This window comes from Tachypleus tridentatus, chromosome 4 (genome assembly GCF_004210375.1).
Source record: "Tachypleus tridentatus isolate NWPU-2018 chromosome 4, ASM421037v1, whole genome shotgun sequence".
Lineage (NCBI taxonomy): Eukaryota > Metazoa > Arthropoda > Merostomata > Xiphosura > Limulidae > Tachypleus > Tachypleus tridentatus.
In genome coordinates this window covers 33907748-33930870 of record NC_134828.1, presented here as the reverse complement: position 1 = coordinate 33930870, position 23123 = coordinate 33907748, and the positions used below count along the sequence as shown (strand labels likewise).

Below are 23123 nucleotides of genomic sequence, written 5' to 3'. Positions count from 1 at the left end.
CCGTATTTCTTCGTACTTATACTGCTAGAGAGTGCAAATGTCCACTTTTGCTTTAAGGTTGGCTTCTGTCAGACCATGAGGGACCTATTTTCCAAGTTCTGACACCTTTCCAAGCTGTTGCAGATGACGATGAACTGTTGAACGGGTTGAATTAAGCTGCTGTGTTAGTTCTTCAACTATTACAGCACAATCTTCATCAAGTGCAGTCAGTAGCAAGTCATCATTAAACTCAACTGGACGACCTGAACATGGTACATCACTTAAGCTGTAGTCACCTGATCTGAATTTCTGAAACCACTTCCAACATTTTGTTTCATTCAGAGACTCTGGACCATAAATAAATTGAATATTTGAAGTAGTTTATGCTGCACTATTGCTTTTCTTAAACTCATAAAGCATTATATGCCTAATGTGCTCCTCAGACACTTCCATGTTCATGAGGATTTATTTGATTAACGATCTGAAAAAGTGGAGTTGGGTTAGTTTCTTTTATTTGTCTGAACATTTTTATATACGTCCTACTACATATTTTAGTCATTAAAGCCTTCTACAAAGACAAAAATGATGATGTACTTTCTGTAGTAAATTTTCAGACATTACTTATGAGATGACCTGATGGATAAAAATGTATTATAAAAGCTGACAAGATCCATACGAATTCTAGTGGTATTTGTGGGTTAAACTGTCATTAACACAAAGGTAAAGACTATTTATTCACAGTTATTAGTAACTGATTAAACTTTCCTAGCAATATACAAAAGGCACATTGATTCTTCGAATGTGTTAGTAGAGAGATGAATCATAACTGTGTAATATTTTAAACGAAACGCATTCACGCGTCATGTTAAAATAATGTCAAAATCATACCATAAATGCGCTTTAAAATCTTTGTTGATTAATTGCATTACATCTGTTTTTGCATAAGATCAGTTCAAACCAAGAATCAGTTTAATTCTCAACTTTAAAGTACGAAACAAAACATGATGACCACTAAATGATGACTAATACTAATTCAACGAGTATGATACAAGACGACACAGTAATTTTATCATCACTTGACGACTTGTTTTGACATCCGTATGGGTAAAGCGAAGACAGCTCATTGTGTAGTTTTGGGCTAAATTTCAAGCAGACAAACTTATATTATTTTCCTATACATTTTTCTCAACGTTTCATTTTAAACTTAAAGCCTTTCCTTGTGCAATGTTTATAAATATATTTGTATATGTTCATAGCATGTATTACAGTAGATTATTATGCTATGGCACACAAATTTATTTTAGTTTCCAATGAAGATAGCTACCCTACGGTTAAGTAGTTAGTCATAATGGTTAGAACGCTAAAATTCGGTGCTCAATACTTACGTTGAGAAGAGAACTTATAGCCTACAGTATAGCTTTGTGGTTAACCTAAAGAAAAAACCCAACAAACTTCTCAGGGGTTATCGCCATCAGAGGATAGCATACCCTTAAATCCAAATCTTTCCACTCGTCTATCATCATTCTTTTACACATATAATGTTCTTCCTTTATGTTTCTTGATAATAATATTATATATATACCTTGTAAGGATATTTTTCAGTATTTTTTTAAAAATACATCGGAGAATACTGTATTAACTACGTGAAATCCAGGGTCATTGTCTCAGGTCAAAATTTTTTATATTAGGTTTGGTTTGTCACTAAGCGCACAGCTACTCAATGACTACCTGTGTTATTTTCGTCATGGGTATTGAAACCCAGTATCTAGTGTTGCAAAATTGCAAACCTATTATTTAGCGACTGGAGAGAAAACTATATTTGGGAAATTTTTGTGTTTGTTTTAGAGCAAGGCCACATTGGGTTAGCTGCTGTGTTTACAGCGAGGACTCGAACCCCACATTTAGCGTTACAAGTTCGTAGACTTATTACTGTTCTACCAAGGACCATAATAAGTTTAATTATTTTCTATATTTCGTCAAACACAGTATCTATGTAAAAACAGTTGGTATGGATTGAGGAATTTTTTCATGTAGAGGAGCGAACAACCTTCTTCGGTCATCGTCAGGTTCACGGATTATTATTTCAAACACAGTATCTACTAATTGAAATTGGAATACGTGTTAAAAAAAGGAATTAGTGTATTATGTTTGATAAAATGACCTTCAGTTTTTCTCGTGTTGTGAAAGAACAAAAATGAAGTAAAAACCTCACGTGAAACGTAATTACTTATTTTTACATTACTCTTCGTACAGCTTATAAAAGACCTTTATACAGAACATACCAATCAGAGATCGAGGAACAGCCGCTCGTTTTCGATCAATAACCTTAATGATAATTTAATATTATGCACAGTTTCTTTAAGGTTATCAAAGTTTGCTCAGTTTCTCACTACTTGTGGATAGCTTATTCTGTTCTCTCAGTTACATTATTTCCAGCAGGATAATATAAAACACATTACTTCTATTTAAACATAAACTGTTGGAATGTTCATTTACTTGTATTTCCACCCTTGATAGTTAGTTCGTAAAATATTGCTATTTTTACTGTAAAGTAAAATAGTTCTCGGCTTGTTTGATATCTGTTAGAACGTTAATGGTAGTTTTGACTCTTAAAGGAAAGAGTTATTGTGAAAAAAGCCACTTAACTCTACAAAGAAAGCACCGAATTCGAACTTTGTAACTTTGCTGATGGTACTTGGAAGACTTATTTTAATACTGTTGTTACCTGTTACAGTATCAGGTAATGTTACAGTAAGTGTACCCAGCAATTATCGCGGTAAGTATTCGTATCACATGTCAATAAAAATAGTGTATACAAGAAACAAACTAGTAAGTATAAATTTGATCATTTGAAGAGAAACTTGTGCAAATTGTTCTATTTTTATTACCCAATGTTGTGATGATGGGAAGTTACTTATAGTCATTTGGTTCATTTTATAACGAAAATTAAGGAACTGCTCTACAACTTTGGCATAAATTAGAATACAATTTTAAGGCTGTAGGAAACTGACTCCCCATAAACAAATAAAAACATTTCTAAGGTACTTTAGTTTAAAATTCACAGTTGTATTAGACGACTGGTTTAATGAAAAGAAATGGTTTAATAACTTTTATTACAGACTTGAAAAGGAAAAACTCTTATGTTACTCGAATGTTGCTTGATATAAAAATAGAACTGGAGAAATAGCTTCATTCCATTAAGAAAACGGAATTGGTAGTTTGTTCAAGAGAAATTGAAATTTGTGAAGGTAATGGACAGTGAAGCAGAGATGAAACTTAATTAAATATTCATATAAAATAATAATTTTTTCAGTTTCTAAAATTTCTCGTTGATCTTTCTCTCATTCAAAATTATATTAACTAATAAAGTGAGTTTAACCTTTACTGATAAATGACTAAAATCAATAAACACTTTTAACTTCAAATCAATTTAATGTAAAGTACTGATATGTTAACCATAATTCCCAGTTTTCTGACTAACACATTTTTGGCCTTAAGAAAAATCTTTGAAAATAGAAAAAAAAAACACCAACAAAAATATGATATATATTTTTTTATTTTACGGAAAATAAATTTGTAGAATTTTGTTTTGTTTCTTTGATAAGGATGGTCGGTAAATTATTAAATTCAATTATTTATGTCTTTCGGTAGTGGTCAGCCATGTCCAATTGGTCAACGTGTCGGGAAGCTACAGAATAAAAGACGGGCACGGTCTGGGTAGATTATTCGGCGCCCAGGCCGTGAAAGTGGGTTTTCTCGGGGGTACTCCCGTTTCCCCCCACAGCAAAATCTCTGGCATCGGACCTGTAGGTCCCAGCCTCATTCTGAAAAAGGCCGTTTACCCAGTCAAGGGTATCTAATCAATCACAGTAAATTTTAAAAATCTATTCGCCAGCCGCCAGTGTACTCCGTCCTCGAGCCAAGGTCCGGCTCACTTCACTTTCGCTGCTTTCGTCCAGTTTTCCCGTCCTTCCTCTCATTGACAAATACACCACTCGATTTGTTGAAATGTTAAAAATAAAGTAAAAATTCCACGGATATTTTAAAACATTTCTCATATAAGGGGACGAAGAGGAACTACAAAGTTCCTGAACACTCCAGTTGGGGAGAGAACTCTTCTGATTTCTCTCTCTCTAAACTGAACCCCCTGAGGGGCGCGGGTTCGAATCCCCGTCACACCAAACATGTTCACTCTTTCAACTATGTGGGCGTTATGATTTAACGCTCAATCCCACTATTCGTGGGTAAAAGAGTGGTCCAAGATTTGGCCGTGGGTGGTGATGACTAGCCGCCTTCCCTCTAGTCTTATACTGTTAAATTAGGGACGGCTAGCACAGATAGTCCTCAAGTAACTTTGTGCGAAATTAAAAACAAACAAACACTTCAAAGGTTTAAGTGCGAGTACGCTATAAGTGTAAATAGTAGTTTCATTTTTTGGTTCAAACCCTAGCAAAAGTTTTTTAAGCAATGGGGAACGCTTTATTCGAATACCAAATACTTTAGTTATATAAAATGTATTCACCATTCTATGTTATTTGCTAAAATTAAATTTTCATGTATATTATTTATTTTAATTTATTAATTTTGAACGACTCCAGAACGTAAACAAAATTAAAACTTAAAGGCAGCTAAAATACATTTTTCATTTAAATAAAAGTAATAATGGTTAAAACTGCGCATTTACGTATTTTGAAGTATTCAAATTATAAGTTTGTATTACATACTTATATCGATTATTGCAGGTTCAAAGTTCCTATAAAACATGACATAAAATAGAGTATTTTTCAAAATAACGGAGAATAATTCCTGTTTGGTTTAAAATAGAAAGTGAATGCGAAGTGAAAAATCTTAATGATTAAGCCTTAGAAGACTGTGAGAAATAATTCGAGGTTTCTACCGACAAATATCTCTTGGACTTAAAAGTGAAGCTATTAAAAGTTTCTACAGTGGGGCGCTGAGTCCACTTAGACCTGGTCTGTTTGTTTTGAATTATCGCACAAAGCTACACGAGGGCTATCTGCGCTAGCCATCTCTAATTTAGCAATGTAAGGCTAGAGGAAAGGCAGCTAGTCATTACCACTCACCACCAACTCTTTGGTTACTCTTTTACTAACAATTAGTGGGATTTTCCTTATCATTATAACGCCCCCACGGCTGAAAGAGCGAGCATGTTTGGTGTGAGGGGGAATCGAATCCGCGACTCTCAGATTACGAGTCGAACGCCCCAACCGCCTGGCCTTGCCAGGCCTACTTAGAGCTGGATTCCCTCCCGTTTATGGAGCACTTGATCTCGATAAAACACTTTGATTCTTTTTTTTTTAGAAATTTAAGACTCGTTATTATTTTGACCAAATCTGTGATTTATTCAGCAAAAAAATAAACTTAGCTTCATATAACTGTTCATTTTTATTTCTCAAATCCAAAAATGTCACAAATATTCTATTTTTTTTTATACAAAGAAGATTAATTTTCTGGAAGTCTAGAATTGTTGATTTTGTGAACAGTTTCAACAGCGTCTAACTTATATATTATTATTTTCGCATTAATATTCACCGCCTTAAATTGGAGAAACAAAGTTCATTTATTTTGTGTTATTTCATTTTACTTGTCCTATGTCAGTTGACCAAGCGAGGCTAGATAATTATCACGCTGGATTGCAAAGCAGGAATTTCCAGGTTCGTATCCAGTTACAGCTAAAATAACAACAACCTCAAAACATCACGCTCTGCACTGGGCCTGTTGATGATTGATGATGTTTGCTAGCTGCCTTTCTCTAATCTATACATCCAAGATTAGCGGCTATTAGCGCAAACACCCTCGTGTGGCTTTGTCAGATTTGGAACTCACACAAATTGTTAATAAAATTTAAACTAATCGACTTTTCTTTTGCTGTTTATGTCAAACATTAAACAATCCGTTAAGAGACGGGTCTGTTAGTGTAAGTCATCTCTTTGATACATTGCTTAAGAATTCAGGTTGTTAATGATGTATTTATGGAATAGTATTAAACGATGTCAAATTCATTTTAATAATTTAATATCTACTTTCAACATAATGATAATTGACAATGACAGTTGATAATCTGCCCTCTTCATAGAGAAAGTGGAACTTGGGCTTCATTGGGCTTTATCTTCGGCAGATAAAAGGTCTTTAAAATGCTGTACAGTTACAGTCGATACCCAGCAATTTCTAGTAAACCAGTATAAAAAACGCAAGATTTGTAGTTTCTTTTAATTATGAACTAATTAAACATACGTATTTAGCCATAAACTGTAAACAATTAATTTAATTGCAAATATAAACATCGTAAAAGAAGTTATAGTTATAATAATTGATATTTCTTAATTCAGTTACACAGATTCCGAAGGTAATCTTCATTTTTTCTATAAAACGTTTTTTAGAAATCGGGAAGGAAAAAACACACTTGTACTGAGATCAAACTTAAAACCCATTTATCATAAATATATCAAATATGTTCAGATTATTTACACAACATAATGTTGCCATAGCGACGAATAAATAATATTGAAAACAATAATGTCAAAGTGCACGAACAAAAGGTTTTCAAAAATGACACGTCATGAGGTCTGTCAACCGTTTATATGCTAGTGGTGTATTTCTAGGAAGTTCTAGAACGGTAGATAAGACTATCACATCACGACTGGTCTAGAAAAATCTATAGCTATTGGTTATCATAATCTTAAGTATAACAAAATATAACACGATTTCAAAGAAAATGATTCGCTTAATTAATTGTACATACGACGTTTTATGAAAAATCTGTACGTGATGGAGAAAAATAGATATCATTTTTGGATTCAGCGTACAGGAATTACTGTAGAATGTGTAAAAAATTCAAGACAATAAAACCATTACAGTCCTGTGTAATTAGTTAAATGACAGGAAAGAAACGACGCCTAAGATAATTTTCTAAGTTAGTAAAGCATTTATTTTTTTATTCTGTTTTCTTATTGTGTATTCGTTGGAAGTATTAACATTATTTATTCCAAATATACAACTTTCGTTGACAAATCTCTATCAGTCTTTTGGAAAAGAGGACAATAGAGTTTTCACAGATACTTTGTTTTCCTAGTTCTTTCAAAAATAATCTAGAGATACAAACTATCTAATCTCGTTTTTTAGACTATTTTTATTTTAATTTAATCGCATTCACCTGTCCATATAAGCGTAAATAGCCACATGAACTAGTTTTAAGGAATTAGGTGACTTTGTGAAACAACTTAAGACTATGTATGACTACGTTTGCTCTAATATAGACACAATTTTAATAAAAAGTTTTACTAGTTGTATTTATTATGGAAATTTTAACCTGGTGTTATGTAAATCCTTACATAAGGCTTTAATGTTGTATTTACACAATTTATGGTCATTGGAAGACTCTGAGTTTTTATTACTTGTATCTATAATTATTATGAATTATCACAATACTTCAAAATCAGCCCTTACTGACATTTGAAATCTTAGTAAAGCTGGGCATTAACAACAGCGTTTACTGATATTACATGGATATTGTTTCTTCAACTGTATTTTATAAGACAACTCGTAATCTGAGGGTCGCGGGCTCGAATCCCCGTCAAACCAAATATGCTCGCTCTTTGAGCCGTGGTTTGTATAAAGTGACGGTCAATTCCACCATTAGTTGATTAAAGAGTGGCTCAAAAGTTCGCGGTTGGTAATAATGATTATCTGATTTTCCTCTAGTCTTACACTGCTAAATTAGGGACGACTAATTCAGATAGTCCTCGTGTAGTTTTGCGCGAAATTCAAAACAAACCGAGAAGAGTGACATTTAATTCCTCATAATATACAGGTGGTAGCAGGATGTTGCAGTGACAATTAACTCCTCATAATATACAGGTGGTAGCAGGATGTTGCAGTGACAATTAATTCCTCATAATATACAGGAGGTAGCAGGATGTTGCAGTGACAATTAATTCCTCATAATATACAGGTGGTAGCAGGATGTTGCAGTGACAATTAATTCCTCATAATATACAGGTGATAGCAGGATGTTGCAGTGACATTTAATTCCTCATAATATACAGGTAGTTGCAGGATGTTGCAGTGACAATTAATTCCTCATAATATACAGGAGGTAGCAGGATGTTGCAGTGACATTTAATTCCTCATAATATACAGGTGATAGCAGGATGTTGCAGTGACATTTAATTCCTCATAATATACAGGTGGTAGCAGGACGTTGCAGTGACAATTAATTCCTCATAATATACAGGAGGTAGCAGGATGTTGCAGTGACAATTAATTCCTCATAATATACAGGTGGTAGCAGAATGTTGCTAACCAGCTCTTCTTCCACTTTGTTATTTAGTTTAAGAGCATGTACTGCTGAGTATTGTACTTGATACCTAGATTTTTTATTGTAATTAATAATTTGCTTATCGCTATTTTTCCTTGAAGTATTTTTGTACATGAGATATTCTTTATTCAGGAACATACTAATTTCTTTTCACTCTGTGTAATTGACATACGTTATCAAGAAACATAATATTTTCAGTTTACTATGTGTAATTCACTGCCTTTACCAAGGAACCTATCATTTTCCCATAATGATGTATAATAATAAATGTGCTTTGTAAAGGACCCTCCAGTGGTACAACACAAAGACTTCGGTCTTACAACGCTGTAAAACGGGTTTCAATACTAGTGGTGGGTAAAACACAGATAGCCCATTGTGTAGCTTTGTGCTTAACTTCAGATAAATGTTTGCTGAGGAATCTATCATTTTCTGTTTACAGAGGAAGTTATTCTATTTTTTTTTCTGTAAACATCCTTAGAGTTTTCAAACATCTATCAGTCAAGGAAAGTGCAGAGAAAATGACCATGATTTCTTTGCTGTTTTCTATTTTGAAAGTACCTTTTTAATGGTTTTGATTTTTTGTTTTTTCAAGTACAAAAGTTTAGCTGATAGCTCGTTATCTGTTTACTGATCTGTTTGTTTGTGTTGAATGTTCGCGCAAAGCTACATGAGAACTATCTGCGCTAGTCATCCCTAACTGAACAGTGTGAGACTAGATGGAAGGCAGCTAGTCATCACCATCCATCGCCAACTCTTGGGCTACTCTTTTATCAACGAATAGTGGAATTGACATTCACTTTATAACGCCCTCACGGTTGAAAGGGCGAGCATCTTTGGTATGATGGAGATTTGAACCCGCGACCTTCAAGTTACGAGTGTGAGCACTTTAACCATCTGGGATGTAGGGCCTCCTTTTCTGAGATTTAATTACAGTTTTGGACTGAGGAGGTTAAACCCTGTCGATTGATGTTTGTGATCACACTCAAGGTCTCATCGATTATTGTACTCTAATCATATCTTACATAAGAATTTTTTATTTAAAGGTACGCTTATAGAGAACCTAATTACTAATAAAATCGAATCGGGTATACGCATGCTCCAGTTTTGGTATTGATGGTGCACAAAAATGTTGCTAAGAAAAATGAAAAAAAAGGTCATACTTTTATGTACTGCAACTGTTGAGAATTTTCTCTTGTTTACAGTTGTAAAGTATCGTTAAAAACATTTTTATTAAGCATATTTTCAATCGAGAAACTGTAAAAAAGATATAAATTACTTTTTTATAGAGTCATGTTCGAAAGTCAGTGCAGAAAGGGAAATCATCCCGCTTCTGTTTGAAGTGGTAATAGACATGGCTCAACATCTTCGACTCAGTCACGTGACACTGATACTTCCTCACGATGCCAGTAAGTTAAAGTTAGATATTAGTACGCGTGATTTTAACTACAGTTAAGATATTACAACAACTTAAACACGATTCTTATATCCAAGTGATAAAGTTATCTGAAAAAGGTTTAGAAGATTAAACTGTATAAGTATTAGGTTGCCAAATATAAAGTGACATTTAGAAGCTGAATATTGAGCAACTTATCATTGGTTGGTTGGTTGGTTTAATCCAACGTTTGTCGCTTACAAGTTCTTAATTGTCTGCTGTTTAAACTTTACTCAGAGTAAGTTTCGCAATCATCAAGGCAGCATGGACAAGAAGGACTTTCGTCTGATTTTCCTCTACGACTTCAAACTTGAATAAAAAGCTACCGATACTACACGGAACATCAATCAGACATTCGACCATGGATCTGTCACTGAACGTACAGGTTTCGCCATGGAGATGAAAGTTTTAAAGATCACGAAAGTCGTGGAAGGAAGCCATTCTTAGATGAAAACACATTAAGGGAAGCAGTTGAGACAGATCCTCGCACAACAGTATGTGAGCTTGCAGAAAATCTAGGCTCAAGCGAATGAAGCACTGCCAACAACCTGAATGTGATTAGAAAGACGAAAGTTGGATAAGTGGGTTCTACATGAGCTGACTGAAGATCAATAAAATTGGTGTTATGAGACCTGTCAAGGATGACACTCCAAAAATTGAATAAATTGGGAATCGAGGTTCTGCCTCATTCACCTTATTTCCCAGATCGTTCACCGACAAATTTTTATTTTTTCAAGCACTTTGACAATTTTTTGAACAATAAATGCTTTCAAAACCATGCAGCTCCAGAATAAGCTTTCAGGGAGGTCACTGACCACAGAAACTATGATTTCTACAGCAGGGACATAAGCAGCATCGTTACACGTTAGCAAAAGTATGTTGAAGCAAATGGTGCTTACTTTGATTAAAGCATGTTTTACAACACTGGTTTATACTTTTCCAAACTTTTCAGTTCAAAAATGATATTTATTTCTGGACATTCTAATAACTGGAAATATCCTTGAGTAATATGGACTTTCTTTTAATTAATACAGGTGGCGCTGGTTACTACGACTGTATCGTATCTGGTCTTCAGAAAGTCGGAATTACAACCATAGTTCTTTCTGTCAAACAATTTACCAATCTTGATGAAAGCACATTTCAGAGTAAATTCTTCTCATATGAAGTGTCGAAGAATTATACACCTTCCTTACGTTTTGTTTTTGTTTTTCATGAAACGGACAACCACATATCTTTTCTTCAGGTAAGGATATTTAAAAAAAAAACACGTCAGTAGATTTGTGTTGTCTTAACATGTATTTATAAAATCACACCTTATTAACTCATCACATGAAAAGTTTCAATTTGTATTGAGAGTAAATATTGCAAAAAAACAAAACAAACTCAAACCAATTTATAAACAAAAGTGAAAAGGTAAATAAAAATACAAATTTAAATGAAATTAGAAAAATTTAACATAAAGAAATTTGTTGAAAGCTAGATACTGAATGTATTTAAGTCGGTTATAGTAAAACAGATAATTAGTTTAATTTTCAGCAGTGAGTTCAGAGACTTACAATGCTAAAAGTTTAGGTTCGATTTCCTGCGGAGGTCAGAGGTTAGATAGGCTAATGCGTAACTATGGGTTAAAACAAATGAGCTGATCAGTATAAAAATATTATTTAACTTTAACTCAAATAAAATAATGTAGCTTAAAGTTTATATTCTGCTAAATTGGTTATTTATAAAAATTCAAGGATTTTAATATATGAGAGGTTTGAGTCAAATTAGTATTACTTATGAATTATTATATATTATATAGCAACACTTGAATAATTAAAAGATGATAATTTGTGGACTTTTTCAGTCATTTTTGAAAAATCGATGCCTACAGCACGTTCGCTGGGTCTTCTTTTTATCCATTAATAACAGAAGTGAAGAACATTTTGACTCCAATCTAGACATTCCTTGTTTGTGTTCAATGATAATCATCCAGGAAAATGGAACAAAGGTCAGCAGTTTGCACATTTTGATTTAAATGTTTGCTTTCTATAAAGTTATATTCTATAAAGTTATATTGGGAGATGTGTTAAAAGATAAATAAAGCTTGAGTTTTTACGTCCAAAGTGCCAGTCAACCTAGGGACGTTATAATGTTAAGGTAAATCCTACTATTAGATGGTAAAAGAGTAGCTCAAGAGTTGTCGGAAGACTAGTTATCTTCCCCCTAGTCTTACACTCCCAGAGTAGGGACGGCTAGCGCAGATAGCCCTCGTGTAGCTTTGCGCGCAATTCAAACCAAACTAACTAATCAACCAAACTAAACATTCAGGATAAGTTAACAGTTCTGAAAGGTGAAAATTAGTAATGTTAGAGCCTTGTCCACAATTTGTCTTTGTTTTACTGATATTTCACAAAATTAACTCGTGGACAATAGAGATAAACCTAACATAGAAGTTTCAACACCTCTAATAATTAACTTATTAGTTATTCTATTTCTCGTACTAAATAGGAGTCAATAATTTTGAGCTGATAGACTATAAGGAAGACAGCTAGTCAAGAGCACCCACCGTCTTCTCTTGGGCTACTCTTGTCTGATCGAATAACGTGAAATGCCAGTTATTCTTAGAGTACAGACCCAGCGCCTCAAAGCGCAGAGTGCGTTTATGCAACAACAGGACACAAAACAAGAAATATCGAATTAACACTAGAGCAAGTTAACCATTAGGTCACTCATGGTTGAAGTTGGTAAAACAGTTTTCCAAGAAAATTAATAAAAGTTTTCAAGGAAATAGTTAACGGTGCCAAGTATGTCTTTAGAAGCTGGTACTTTTAGTAAATCAAAAGTTTTTAATTCATATGTTTGAAAAGTAATTACCTTTTAAAACGGTTTTCGAAGATTAAATGTATAATTCTTTATATTGCAATAATTCTGCTAAAATTCAGTTCCAATTACAGTTATTTTTCTATGTAATCAAAACACCTTAGATATTAAAAGAAAGTGTGGCCAAAAATAATTAAAGGTATGACTCAAGGGAATAAAATCCCAATTGGTCAGCCGAAGTGGTAGCTCCACTTATAACATTGATAAGACTTTTACAGCAGATATTCATTCATTAGATAGCTAGTCTGCGAGGGGCATGATGGGGGGGCAAAATTAAATATGCAACCCAGCTAACTAATGAATGAATATTTGCTGGAAAATTCATATTAATACTATAAGTAGAGCTACCAGTTTGGCTACCAATAGGGATTTCATTTAATTGAGGGCCTGGCATGGCCAGGTGGTTAAGGCACTCGACTCGTAATATGAGGGTTGCGGGTTCGAATTCCGTCACACCAAATATGCTAGGCCTTTCAGCTATGCGGGCGTTATAATGTGACGGTCAATCCGACTATTCGTTCGTAAAAGAGTAGCCCAAGAGTTGACGATGGGTGGTGATGACTAGCTGCATTTCCTCTAGTATTACACTGCTAAATTAGAGATGGCTAGCGCAGGTAACCCTCATGTAGCTTTGCGCGAAATTCAAACCAGACCCAATAGTTTTGCTGCTCTGTATCAGCCTTTTTAAACTAGAATGACGAAAAACTACAAACAGTTCATTTTTATTCTTAGTTGAAACTATAATAAAATTGTTAGAACAAAATAATTCAATTGACTTTCTATGTAGGCGTGCGCAAATATTTTAGTCAAAATTAAGCTGTTTTTGTTAAATAACTTTGCACATGTGGCTTGTAGTTACATTAAATAAGATTCCTAATTGTAGGTTGTAAGAAATCTGTCAGTGTACTGAATGTGAACAAAAAATTCCATAAGAATTAAGTGCGTTTTTCTGTCAAATAAAGTTTTAGTGCAAAGACAAAAAGAACGGGAAGAACTTCAGCCAAAATTTATATCTTCTGTATTTCGTAGTGGATTGTCTTGAAATGCGGTACCTGAAGTGAGAGTCTGGTAGAGTACATAAAATGAAAACATGTGAGAATTTGGAGAGCACTTTCCGTACTACCCAAAGTAGAAAAGTGCTAAAACTATCGCTCCTTTTAATAACACACAGTGCACTCTGCAAGTTGTTTGGCTGCATGACACACTACTGTATGCTTTGATAATAATTTCATGACATAATAATAAAATAAATGTAATCTTATATAGTAATAAATGTAAATGTAAACAATTTAATAACAACCCAAGGATTTACTGAACATCTACTCAGTAGCTATATGGTCACTATCATCAACCCAGGCTTAAAATGGAGAAGGGACACCGTACACAATATTTGTAATTATAATTTACGTTTATACATTTATTTTTATTTGATAATCCAATCATCAGTTTTTAAGTTATATACTTTGAAGAAACAGCCAATCAAATTGTCTATTAAGAATTAAAGGCGCGAATTTCTATCGTACATCGCCTCAACCAAGTGATTTTACAGATTACTTAGCTAGTATAATGTAAACAAACAGTTGTGATAACTGTATTCACTCTAGAGAAATATGAAATATTTTAAACATATATTTCCTGTTTATAATATGTAAAATTATATTTAGATTTGTTTCCACAAATATTTATTGTTGTTGTTTTTGGAATTTCGCACAAAGCTACTCGAGGGCTATCTGTGCTAGCCGTCCCTAATTTAGCAGTGTAAGACTAGAGGGAATGCAGCTAGTCATCACGACCCACCGCCAACTCTTTGGCTATTCTTTTACTAACGAATAGTGGGATTGACCGTCACATTATACGCTCCCACGGCTGGGAGTGCGAGCATGTCTAGCGCGACGCGGGCGCGAACCTGCGACCCTTGGATTACGGCTCGCACGCCTTACGCGCTTGGCCATGCCAGGCAAATATTTATTACTCAAGAAAACAAACAAAAAGAAGCAAACAAACAACAACAAAAGAAACAGAAAACACATATAACAATTAATTTTAATAAAATCTGCCCTTTTCTATATTTATCTTTTGCTTTCAAACAAACGGTTTCTTATTTCAACATTTCAACGTTAAATGTGTAGTTTTTTAGAGAATCGTTCAAATGAGTGTAGTGATAGATAAGTTTCTTTTCATTTCAGCTGGGCTACAATATGTACGCAGTATCCAGTAAAAATTATCACTGTAGAGGACTTAAACGTATAGGAAAGTGGACATCACAGCAAGGCTTCAATGGTCATTTATCTCGATATTTACACACTCAGGACTCTGTTGATTTTCTCGGCGAAAAATTGGTTGTTTCTGCTGTCAGTGTAAGTTTTGATATGTTGTATGTATCACATAAATGTGATTTCAAAATTAAAAAAAATGAATTAGACACAATTTTTAAAGTTTTTTAACCCACTAACTCAGGGTGAGTTGGAAATTCTTTGGTTTAATGCATTCTTACTAGCAAAACAATTTTAGAATGTACAACAATTTTATTTGCTGATTCAAAATATTTATAAACGTTTTATGTTACATTCGAAAGGCTCGAAAGGTGGTTTTCCACTGAAACTCGGGTTTCCATTCCTGCGGGGAAAGCAACACACATATAGGCCAGTTTGTAGGTTAATGCCTAAAAGAAATACAGATACTTATAATAGAAAAAAGTAGTTGCTAGATTACAACTTATATGAGTTGAAACAAGTGTTATTGTGTTGAGATATTGTTTTTGTTTATTTGTTAGATCTCTCCTTTCATTGTACTGGATAAAGACCCTAAAGAGACTTTAAAAGCTGGATATGGCATTGAAGTCCATCTTCTTAATACTCTCGCCAGGAAAATGAACTTTAGGTTAGTCACTTACTTATTAAGTAGGCAAATTAGTTATGAATTTCAGAGTTGTATTTTAACTTGAAATTCTTAAAACTTAGAGAAAAGGTTAAAATATAAATATAACATCATGGATTACTTTTTTTTCAAGATAATAACACAGGCATAGCGATATATATTAAATAGTTATAAAACATTTCATTCAATGTCATCACCATCTATGGTTCCAGTTTAATTTCCTAGTTGGCTTCAGGTATTTATGAGTTGCTTCGACATTTTCTCAATTTGTACTATGGTCGGCAGCAAAAAGATCAGAGCTAACCAGAGATTGGAAAATTGTTCGTTGGGTGTGTTTCTCTTGAGTAACTGAAGATATTGTATTCTGAGAAACACAGTTTTATTATACGATTTACTGAAACGACTGGGGAAGACAGACGAATTTCATGAGTAATGCCTTTCACTCCTCGTCTCTCTTTGATGTCGCCACCACATGACAGGGAAATAAATCCAGAATTTTATTCACGAAAGTTCATAAACATGTTACGGACTTACTCAGAACCTAGAAACAGTGTTTTTGCTCTTCAGTGGATCGAAACTGATCTTCGGTTAAAAAACTGTGTTTTCAAGCTCGGAAAAATTGTCTTACTTCTTTATCTGTGATAATTAAATAAACGATAATAATCGTTAAACACGCGAAACACAAAATTCTTAAAGCCACATTTTAAACACAGATCTATACTTTTTTTGTAGTTAATGAGTTTTAATACAAATATATTAGCATTAGAGACAAAATTTTCTTAATGTTTAAAAGAAATGTTGATTCTTGAACTTAATAATGTTTGACGATTAGAATCAACTCATGATCATTTTCATGGGATTGTAATAATAATATTGTTTAGGTTTATTTGATTATATCTGGTGGTTCTTTTAATACTGTCTGCTATATCACGTAGCTTGTGAAATATTATCTATCATTTTCTTTCTTGTTTTTTTTTAAGAATATCTATTAATTTCTGTGGTTTGAAAAGTATTGTTGTATTCAATGATTCGTTGAACGTTACCTATTTATATTTTGGTTTACCTATCTCTTTTCTTTATTGGTTAAACGTTAACTATTATATCCTGTAGTAGGTTGAAACGTATTTATTATGCCACGTAACTGTGAATACCATTCTCAAAATATGAAAGGTTACGAACAGGCACACACAAACAGCTGACTGTACTGACACGAACAACTTAATATGTTAAGTTTCTCTGAAACATACATGTCAGCTAGTTGTATATATTAAATGTGATACTACTAATATTTCTAAATCCAAAATGTTGTAATATATGAATTTAATTATCTTTCTAAGAAAGCTACTGAAGGAGATTTGGTTAAAAGTGGAAAAGAACATTCATATTTGCTTTCACTGCAAATTTTTCACAATACCCGCTCATTTGAAAGTACTAGTTAGAAGATTTAATATTTTTATTTTTACAACATTTCAAATTTATTATTGTCATATTTCAATTTAAAAGTTATTTTGATTTGTAGGCTGGTATATGGAACAAGAACAAATCAAACTCTCTTAAGCTGCCTGAAAAGTGTTATGTATTGTTACATTTACAGCGAAGATTCCTAAGTGATGGGCTGGCATTCAACAGGTGGTTGAGGTACTCGACTCGCAATCCGAGAATCTGGTGTTCGAATACCCGCCACACCAAAATACTCGCCCTTTCAGCCGTGGGGGCATTATAATGTGACTGTCAATCCCACTATTCTTTGGTAAGAGAGTAGCCCAAGAGCTGGCGGTGGGTGGTGATGACTAGCTGCCTTCTCTCTACTCTTACACTGCTAAATTAAGGACGGCTAACGCAGATAGCCCTTATGTAGCTTTGTACGAAATTCAAAACAAAGAATCCTAAGTGATAAAACAACACTATATATTCTTTGACGTACAGAATGTAAAAAAAGTGTACATAATTAGCTATACTTATAATTATTTTCATTTGTATTTAACATCTATATAGGTAACTCGCTTTGATCAGAGACTAACATAATATTTTCAATATTTAAACATTTATACTTATTTAAATTTCTTTGTTCTATCAAATGTAAAATATCTCAGTACTCCTTTGATGACAATCTGTGGAACTACGACTTCATAGTCTTGGATGACATTTTCCCTTCCTTCCAGTCAGCGCATAAGTCTGAAGTAGGGTCATAACTACTTTCGATGAAACATTTATATTGCTCCATTAAGTGTAAAATGGCCCAACAGCATGAAATTAATGAACTCTAATTACATAACTCTTTAACCGTTTCTTACACTTCACATTTTTCTTTACATATTCATGGCTATTTGATTTTCGTGCAGTAAGAGTTATTTAGATTACTACTTCCTGCAACAATCATGTTATTTTCTAGAAATTACATACTAGGATCTTTTTTTCTAGGTACGTCATAAGGACACCGTTAGATGGAGAGTGGGGAAGAAAATTACCAAACGGAACATGGACTGGTCTGGTTGGTATGGTACAGAGAAAGGTAAGTAACTTACAAGGCAAGATGGAGTCGTGAACAAAGTCGAGTTCAAATTCTGTTTCAAAGTAAGTCAATCATCAGTACTTACTTCACTATCTACAAGATAAAGATATCCACTGTTCAGCTAAGTTGAGTTAGGAAGTAATAAGTATCAAAACAATGGTACTGGGTTTATCAAAGTGTAAAAGCGTTGCTTAGATAACAATAAAACGTATTATTCGAGTGTGTTTTTAAATCATCAAACAGACTCTCAGTTAATTTACTTACAATGTGATAAGATCGATATGCTAAAAATTACACATCTTAATGAGAAACTGATCATGAGTAGAAAGGTTTAGACAATCATATCTCTTTAGAGGTACCTGAGACTTTAGTTTCTACTGACGACTAAAATTATTTTATTAGAGAGACGAAGAAAACATAGCAGTTCAAGTTCTGTGATGATTTTCACATTAGTTATAGCAGTACGTGTAATAGTTTGATATGATTATATCTCTCTGTGTAGCAATAAAATATTATGTTTTTACATGAGTTATAACAGTGAGTGTAACAGTTTGATATTATTGTATCTCTTTATGTAGTAAGAAAATGTCATTATGTTTTTTTAAATTAGTTATAACAGTTTGATATGATTTATCTCTTTGTGTAGTAATAAAATATCATTGTTTCTACATGAGTTATAACAGTGAGTGTAACAGTTTGATATAATTATACACTACATGGCCAGAAGTATGTGGACACCCCTTCTAATTAGTAGGTTTTGGTATTTCAGCTACATCCTTTGCTAACAGGTGCATAACTTCAAGCACACAGCCATGCAATCGCCATAGACAAATATTGGCAGTAGAATGGATTGTATTGAAACGCTCAGTGATTTTCAACGTGGCAGTGTCACAGGATGACACCTTTCCATCAAGTCAGCTCGTCAAATTTCTGCCGTGCTGGAGCTGCCCCGATTAACAGTGAAGTGGAAACGTCTTTGAGCAACAACAGCTCAGCCATGAAGCGGTAGGCTACACAAGCTCAAAGAACGGGACCGCCGAGTGCAGAAGTTCGTAGCGCGTAAAAATCATATCTTTACAGCAACAACATTCACTATCGAGTTCCAAACTGCCTCGGGAAGCAATGTCAGCACAAGAAATGTTCGTCTGGAGCTTTATAGAATGGGTTTCCAAGGCCGAGCAGCTGCACACAAGTGTAAGATCACCCTACGCAATGCCAAGGGTCGGTTGGAGTGGTGTAAATCACACCGCCACTAGAATCTGGAGCAGTAGAAACGTGTTCTCTGGAGTGATGAATCACGCTTCACTATCTGGCAGTCTGACGGACAAATCTGGGTTTGGCGGATGCCAGGAGAACACTACCTGTTCGAATGCAGAGTGGCAACTGTAAAGTTTTGTGGAGGAGGAATACTGGTCTGGGGCTGTTTTTTACGGTTTGAGCTAGTCTCTTTAGTTTTAGTGAAGGGAAATCTTAATGCTACAACATATAATAACATTCTAGAAAATAGTGTGCTTCCAGCTTTGTTGCAACAGTTTGGGGAATGCTCTTTTTTGTTTCAGCATGATAATGTCCCCGTGCACAAAGCGAGGTCCATAAAGATATGATTTACCGAGGTTGGTGTGAAAGAACTTATCTGGCTTGCACAGAGCCCTGACCTCAATCCCATCGAACATTTTTGGGATGAATTGGAACGCTGACTACGAGACCTCACTAATGCTCTTTTGGCTGAATGGAAGCGAATTCCCGCGCAGCCATGTTCCTAGTGAAAAGCCTTCCCAGAAGAGTGGAGGCTGTTATAGCAGCAAAGAGGGACCAACTTCATATAAATGCCCATGGTTTTGGAATGAGATGTTCAACAAGCACATATGGGTGTGATGGTCGGGTGTGCACATACTTTTGGCCATGTAGTGTATCTGTCTGTTTAGTAATAAAATATCATTACGTTTTTACATTACTTATAACAGTGAGTGTAACAGCTTGATATGATTATATCTCTGTGTAGTAATAAAATATGTCATTATGTTTTTACATTATTTATAACAGTGAGTGTAACAACTTGATATGATTATATCTCTGTGTAGTAATAAAATATGTCATTGTGTTTTTACATTATTTATAACAGTTTGATATGATCCTGTTTGTCTTTGGAAAAACGAAACATCAATATGGCAATACAATAATAGAGGTCGTAATTTTAAAAATAAAAACAACTAGCATTGATTGGTTGACTCGTACATTGTGTGACAATGAATTAATAAAAGTTACGCGTTTCTAAAACTACAATAATTTATTATTTCCAAAGAAAATTATTCTGATATATCTTTCGACCCCATTTATCTTGGCTTGAAGTTGCCACTGAATAAATGTGGTCGCAATATTCAGACAAAAAAAGCTTTGTTTTGCAATAACAAATAACTGTAGATTAAAATGTTTATTATTTTTAGTAAATACAGTTAGTGAGAACAACGTTTTATTCGTGTAATACTTTAAACAACACAGATTTCTGAACACTTAATATTCTACGGTCATGTTAAAAAACATCCACAAGTACAGATATGTCCACCAATCATCAGTATTTTTAGATGCTCAAAAATATATCGTCAGAAAATGTATGAAATATGGTGCCATTGCTGTCATGTTGTTTCTCTTAAAGCAGTCATTTTGTTCTGTTACTTATTAAAACTTCAAAAAGTAAAAACACTCAAGTCTTTAGACATAAATACTGAATGTAAGGTTTTTCTGTAGTTTTTCTACATATGCGAATACTGTAAAATGTTACTCAGCTGTTATTTATTACTTAAAGTATCGTTTAGTAGTTACTTATATAAGAAAATATATGACAATAAGTGATGTTGGAAGGCCACTGATTATAAGAATGAACCCTTTTAAATTTTACTTGTGTTATTATCTATATTAACTTTATAATAATTGTTCATAATGTTTAATATCATATATATATATATATTTATGTTTTTTGCCTTGCGCATCATCTGATATGATTCCCATATTTGGAAGATTGAAATACACATAAATACAATTTTGATTTATTGTACACAAGATAACAGTAACTTTGGAAGTTTTATTTGTTAAGGAATTCCTTGCTATTTTGCAGGAGGCAGACATTGCTATCGCTAAAATATCCATTACAGAAGAAAGAAAGGAAGCAGTTGACTTCACCATTCCTTATATTTACGACGTGGTGACTTTTGTCACCAGAACTCCGAGATCTAAACGCCGGACTCTATCTATCATAACACCCTTCACGTGGCAGGCGAGTTGTGTTTTGTTAGTATTTTAGTAGGTTACAAAATACAAGTTATCTGCCGAGGGAAAGATGCGAGGATTGCTAAAACTCGGTTTACTATTGGTATTAACCATTATTACATTGTTTCACTTGACAGATGAGTTCGGTTTATGTGAGCGAGTAAAACACAAACAGCGAATCAAGTTCAAGCAATCATTGCATCATTCATTTGCCAAGTGTGTTTAGATTTGTAGCCAAGTAAAAAAACTATTTGTTTTAAAATAAAGCCACTTTGGGCTATCTGCTGTGTCTACCTAGGGGAATCTAAACCCTGATTTTAGAGTTGTCAGTCTGTAAATTCATTGCTATTTTACCTAGTGATATAAAATGCTAAAAAATAAGAATTGACAGTTGGTTAATCGAAAGTCATCACATAGACTTACTGGAAGATACTTAATTGTAGATTCCCCTATAATACATAAGAGTTTTTTTTTTGTTTGTTTTTGAATTTCGCACAAAGCTACTCGAGGGCTATCTGTGCTAGCCGTCCCTAATTTAGCAGTGTAAGACTAGAGGGAAGGCAGCTAGTCATCACCACCCACCGCCAACTCTTGGGCTACTCTTTTACCAACGAATAGTGGGATTGACCGTAACATTATAACGCCCCCACGGCTGAAAGGGCGAGCATGTTTGGCGCGATGGGGATGCGAACTCGCGACCCTCAGATTATGAGTCGCACGCCTTAACGCGCTTGGCCATGCCGGGCCAATACATAAGAGAAACGTGAAATAACAAAATCTATCTTATCTTGTTAACATTCGTATGTTGTTTATGATAGTTTTTATGAGCAACAATTTACTTTTTATTTGCTTACGTTACAAAATTATTTGTCAGTATACTTCTGGATATTCAACATTCTTGGCATTTTTAGGTAAAATGCAAGTAAGACAACTTTGTTGGTATACGATCAGTTATGACGTGATATCTTCTCGTCGAGTGATCTTGTGCGTTAAAATAATAGCGACCAGAGCGAATAATTAAAGCGCGATTTCAATTCTTTAGTTTTGAGCAACTTTAATATCAGGTAATCGTTTTGAATATGTTATGGTTACAAAGAAAGTATTCTAGACATTTTGGCTTTGTTTATTTCTAACTGTGAATAATTATAAATATCCGAATATGTCGTGAAAGAAACAGTTCAAGGTCACATTCTTTTTTTATCACGAGCAATCGCTTTACGATTGATGATTGGCTAAGGGTAAATCATTCTTGCTCCACGAGGCTGTCTTCTTCTATGCACTACCATGTTATTTCGCCCTAAATGATATCCAACTTGCACGTGACATACAGGCTTTCCAATTAATACCAGGAATATTTATATTATGGTTTAAGTTATTTAAATTCCGTTACTATGTGTAGCATATGCTGACCTATTTATGCAATGCAATGGGTCACTTTTACTTCATCTTGGGAGGGGGTGTCCTTTGTGCAGCAGTTATTGGTGCACATTCAGATTCGTAAGTAGTAAAGTGCTTCTTCGTAAGAACAACTTTTCATGAAACCTTCGAAACCATTTTTTTGTTAAAAAGGTTAGATATATATGTTGCTGATTAAGTTACTGGATATACTGTTGTTTGTTTGTATTTTTAAGCACCAGGTTACACAATTGACTACCCGCTCTATATAAAAACAGACATTTTAGAGGGGTCAGGATTCATATTTACAGGCCTGGTACGACCAGGTGCTTAGTGCACTTGATTCGTAATCTGATGTTTGCGGGCTCGAATCCCTCATCCATCAAACATGCTCACTCTTTCAGCCGTGGGGATGTTATAATGTGACGGTCAATCCCACTATTCACTGACAAAAGAGTAGCCTA

General features: G+C 34.1%; 1 protein-coding gene across 1 annotated transcript; it reads left to right on the top strand.

The window, feature by feature from the left end:
• Positions 1-2371: 2371 nt before the first annotated feature.
• On the top strand, positions 2372-22765 carry LOC143248096 (glutamate receptor ionotropic, kainate 2-like). Its single transcript, XM_076496532.1, has 9 exons — positions 2372-2755; positions 9604-9723; positions 10784-10992; positions 11572-11739; positions 14798-14968; positions 15385-15491; positions 17910-18000; positions 21113-21271; positions 22664-22765. The coding sequence occupies exons 1-9, from the start codon at positions 2668-2670 to the stop codon at positions 22763-22765; spliced, it is 1215 nt and encodes a 404-aa protein (XP_076352647.1). The 5' UTR covers positions 2372-2667.
• Positions 22766-23123: the final 358 nt, after the last annotated feature.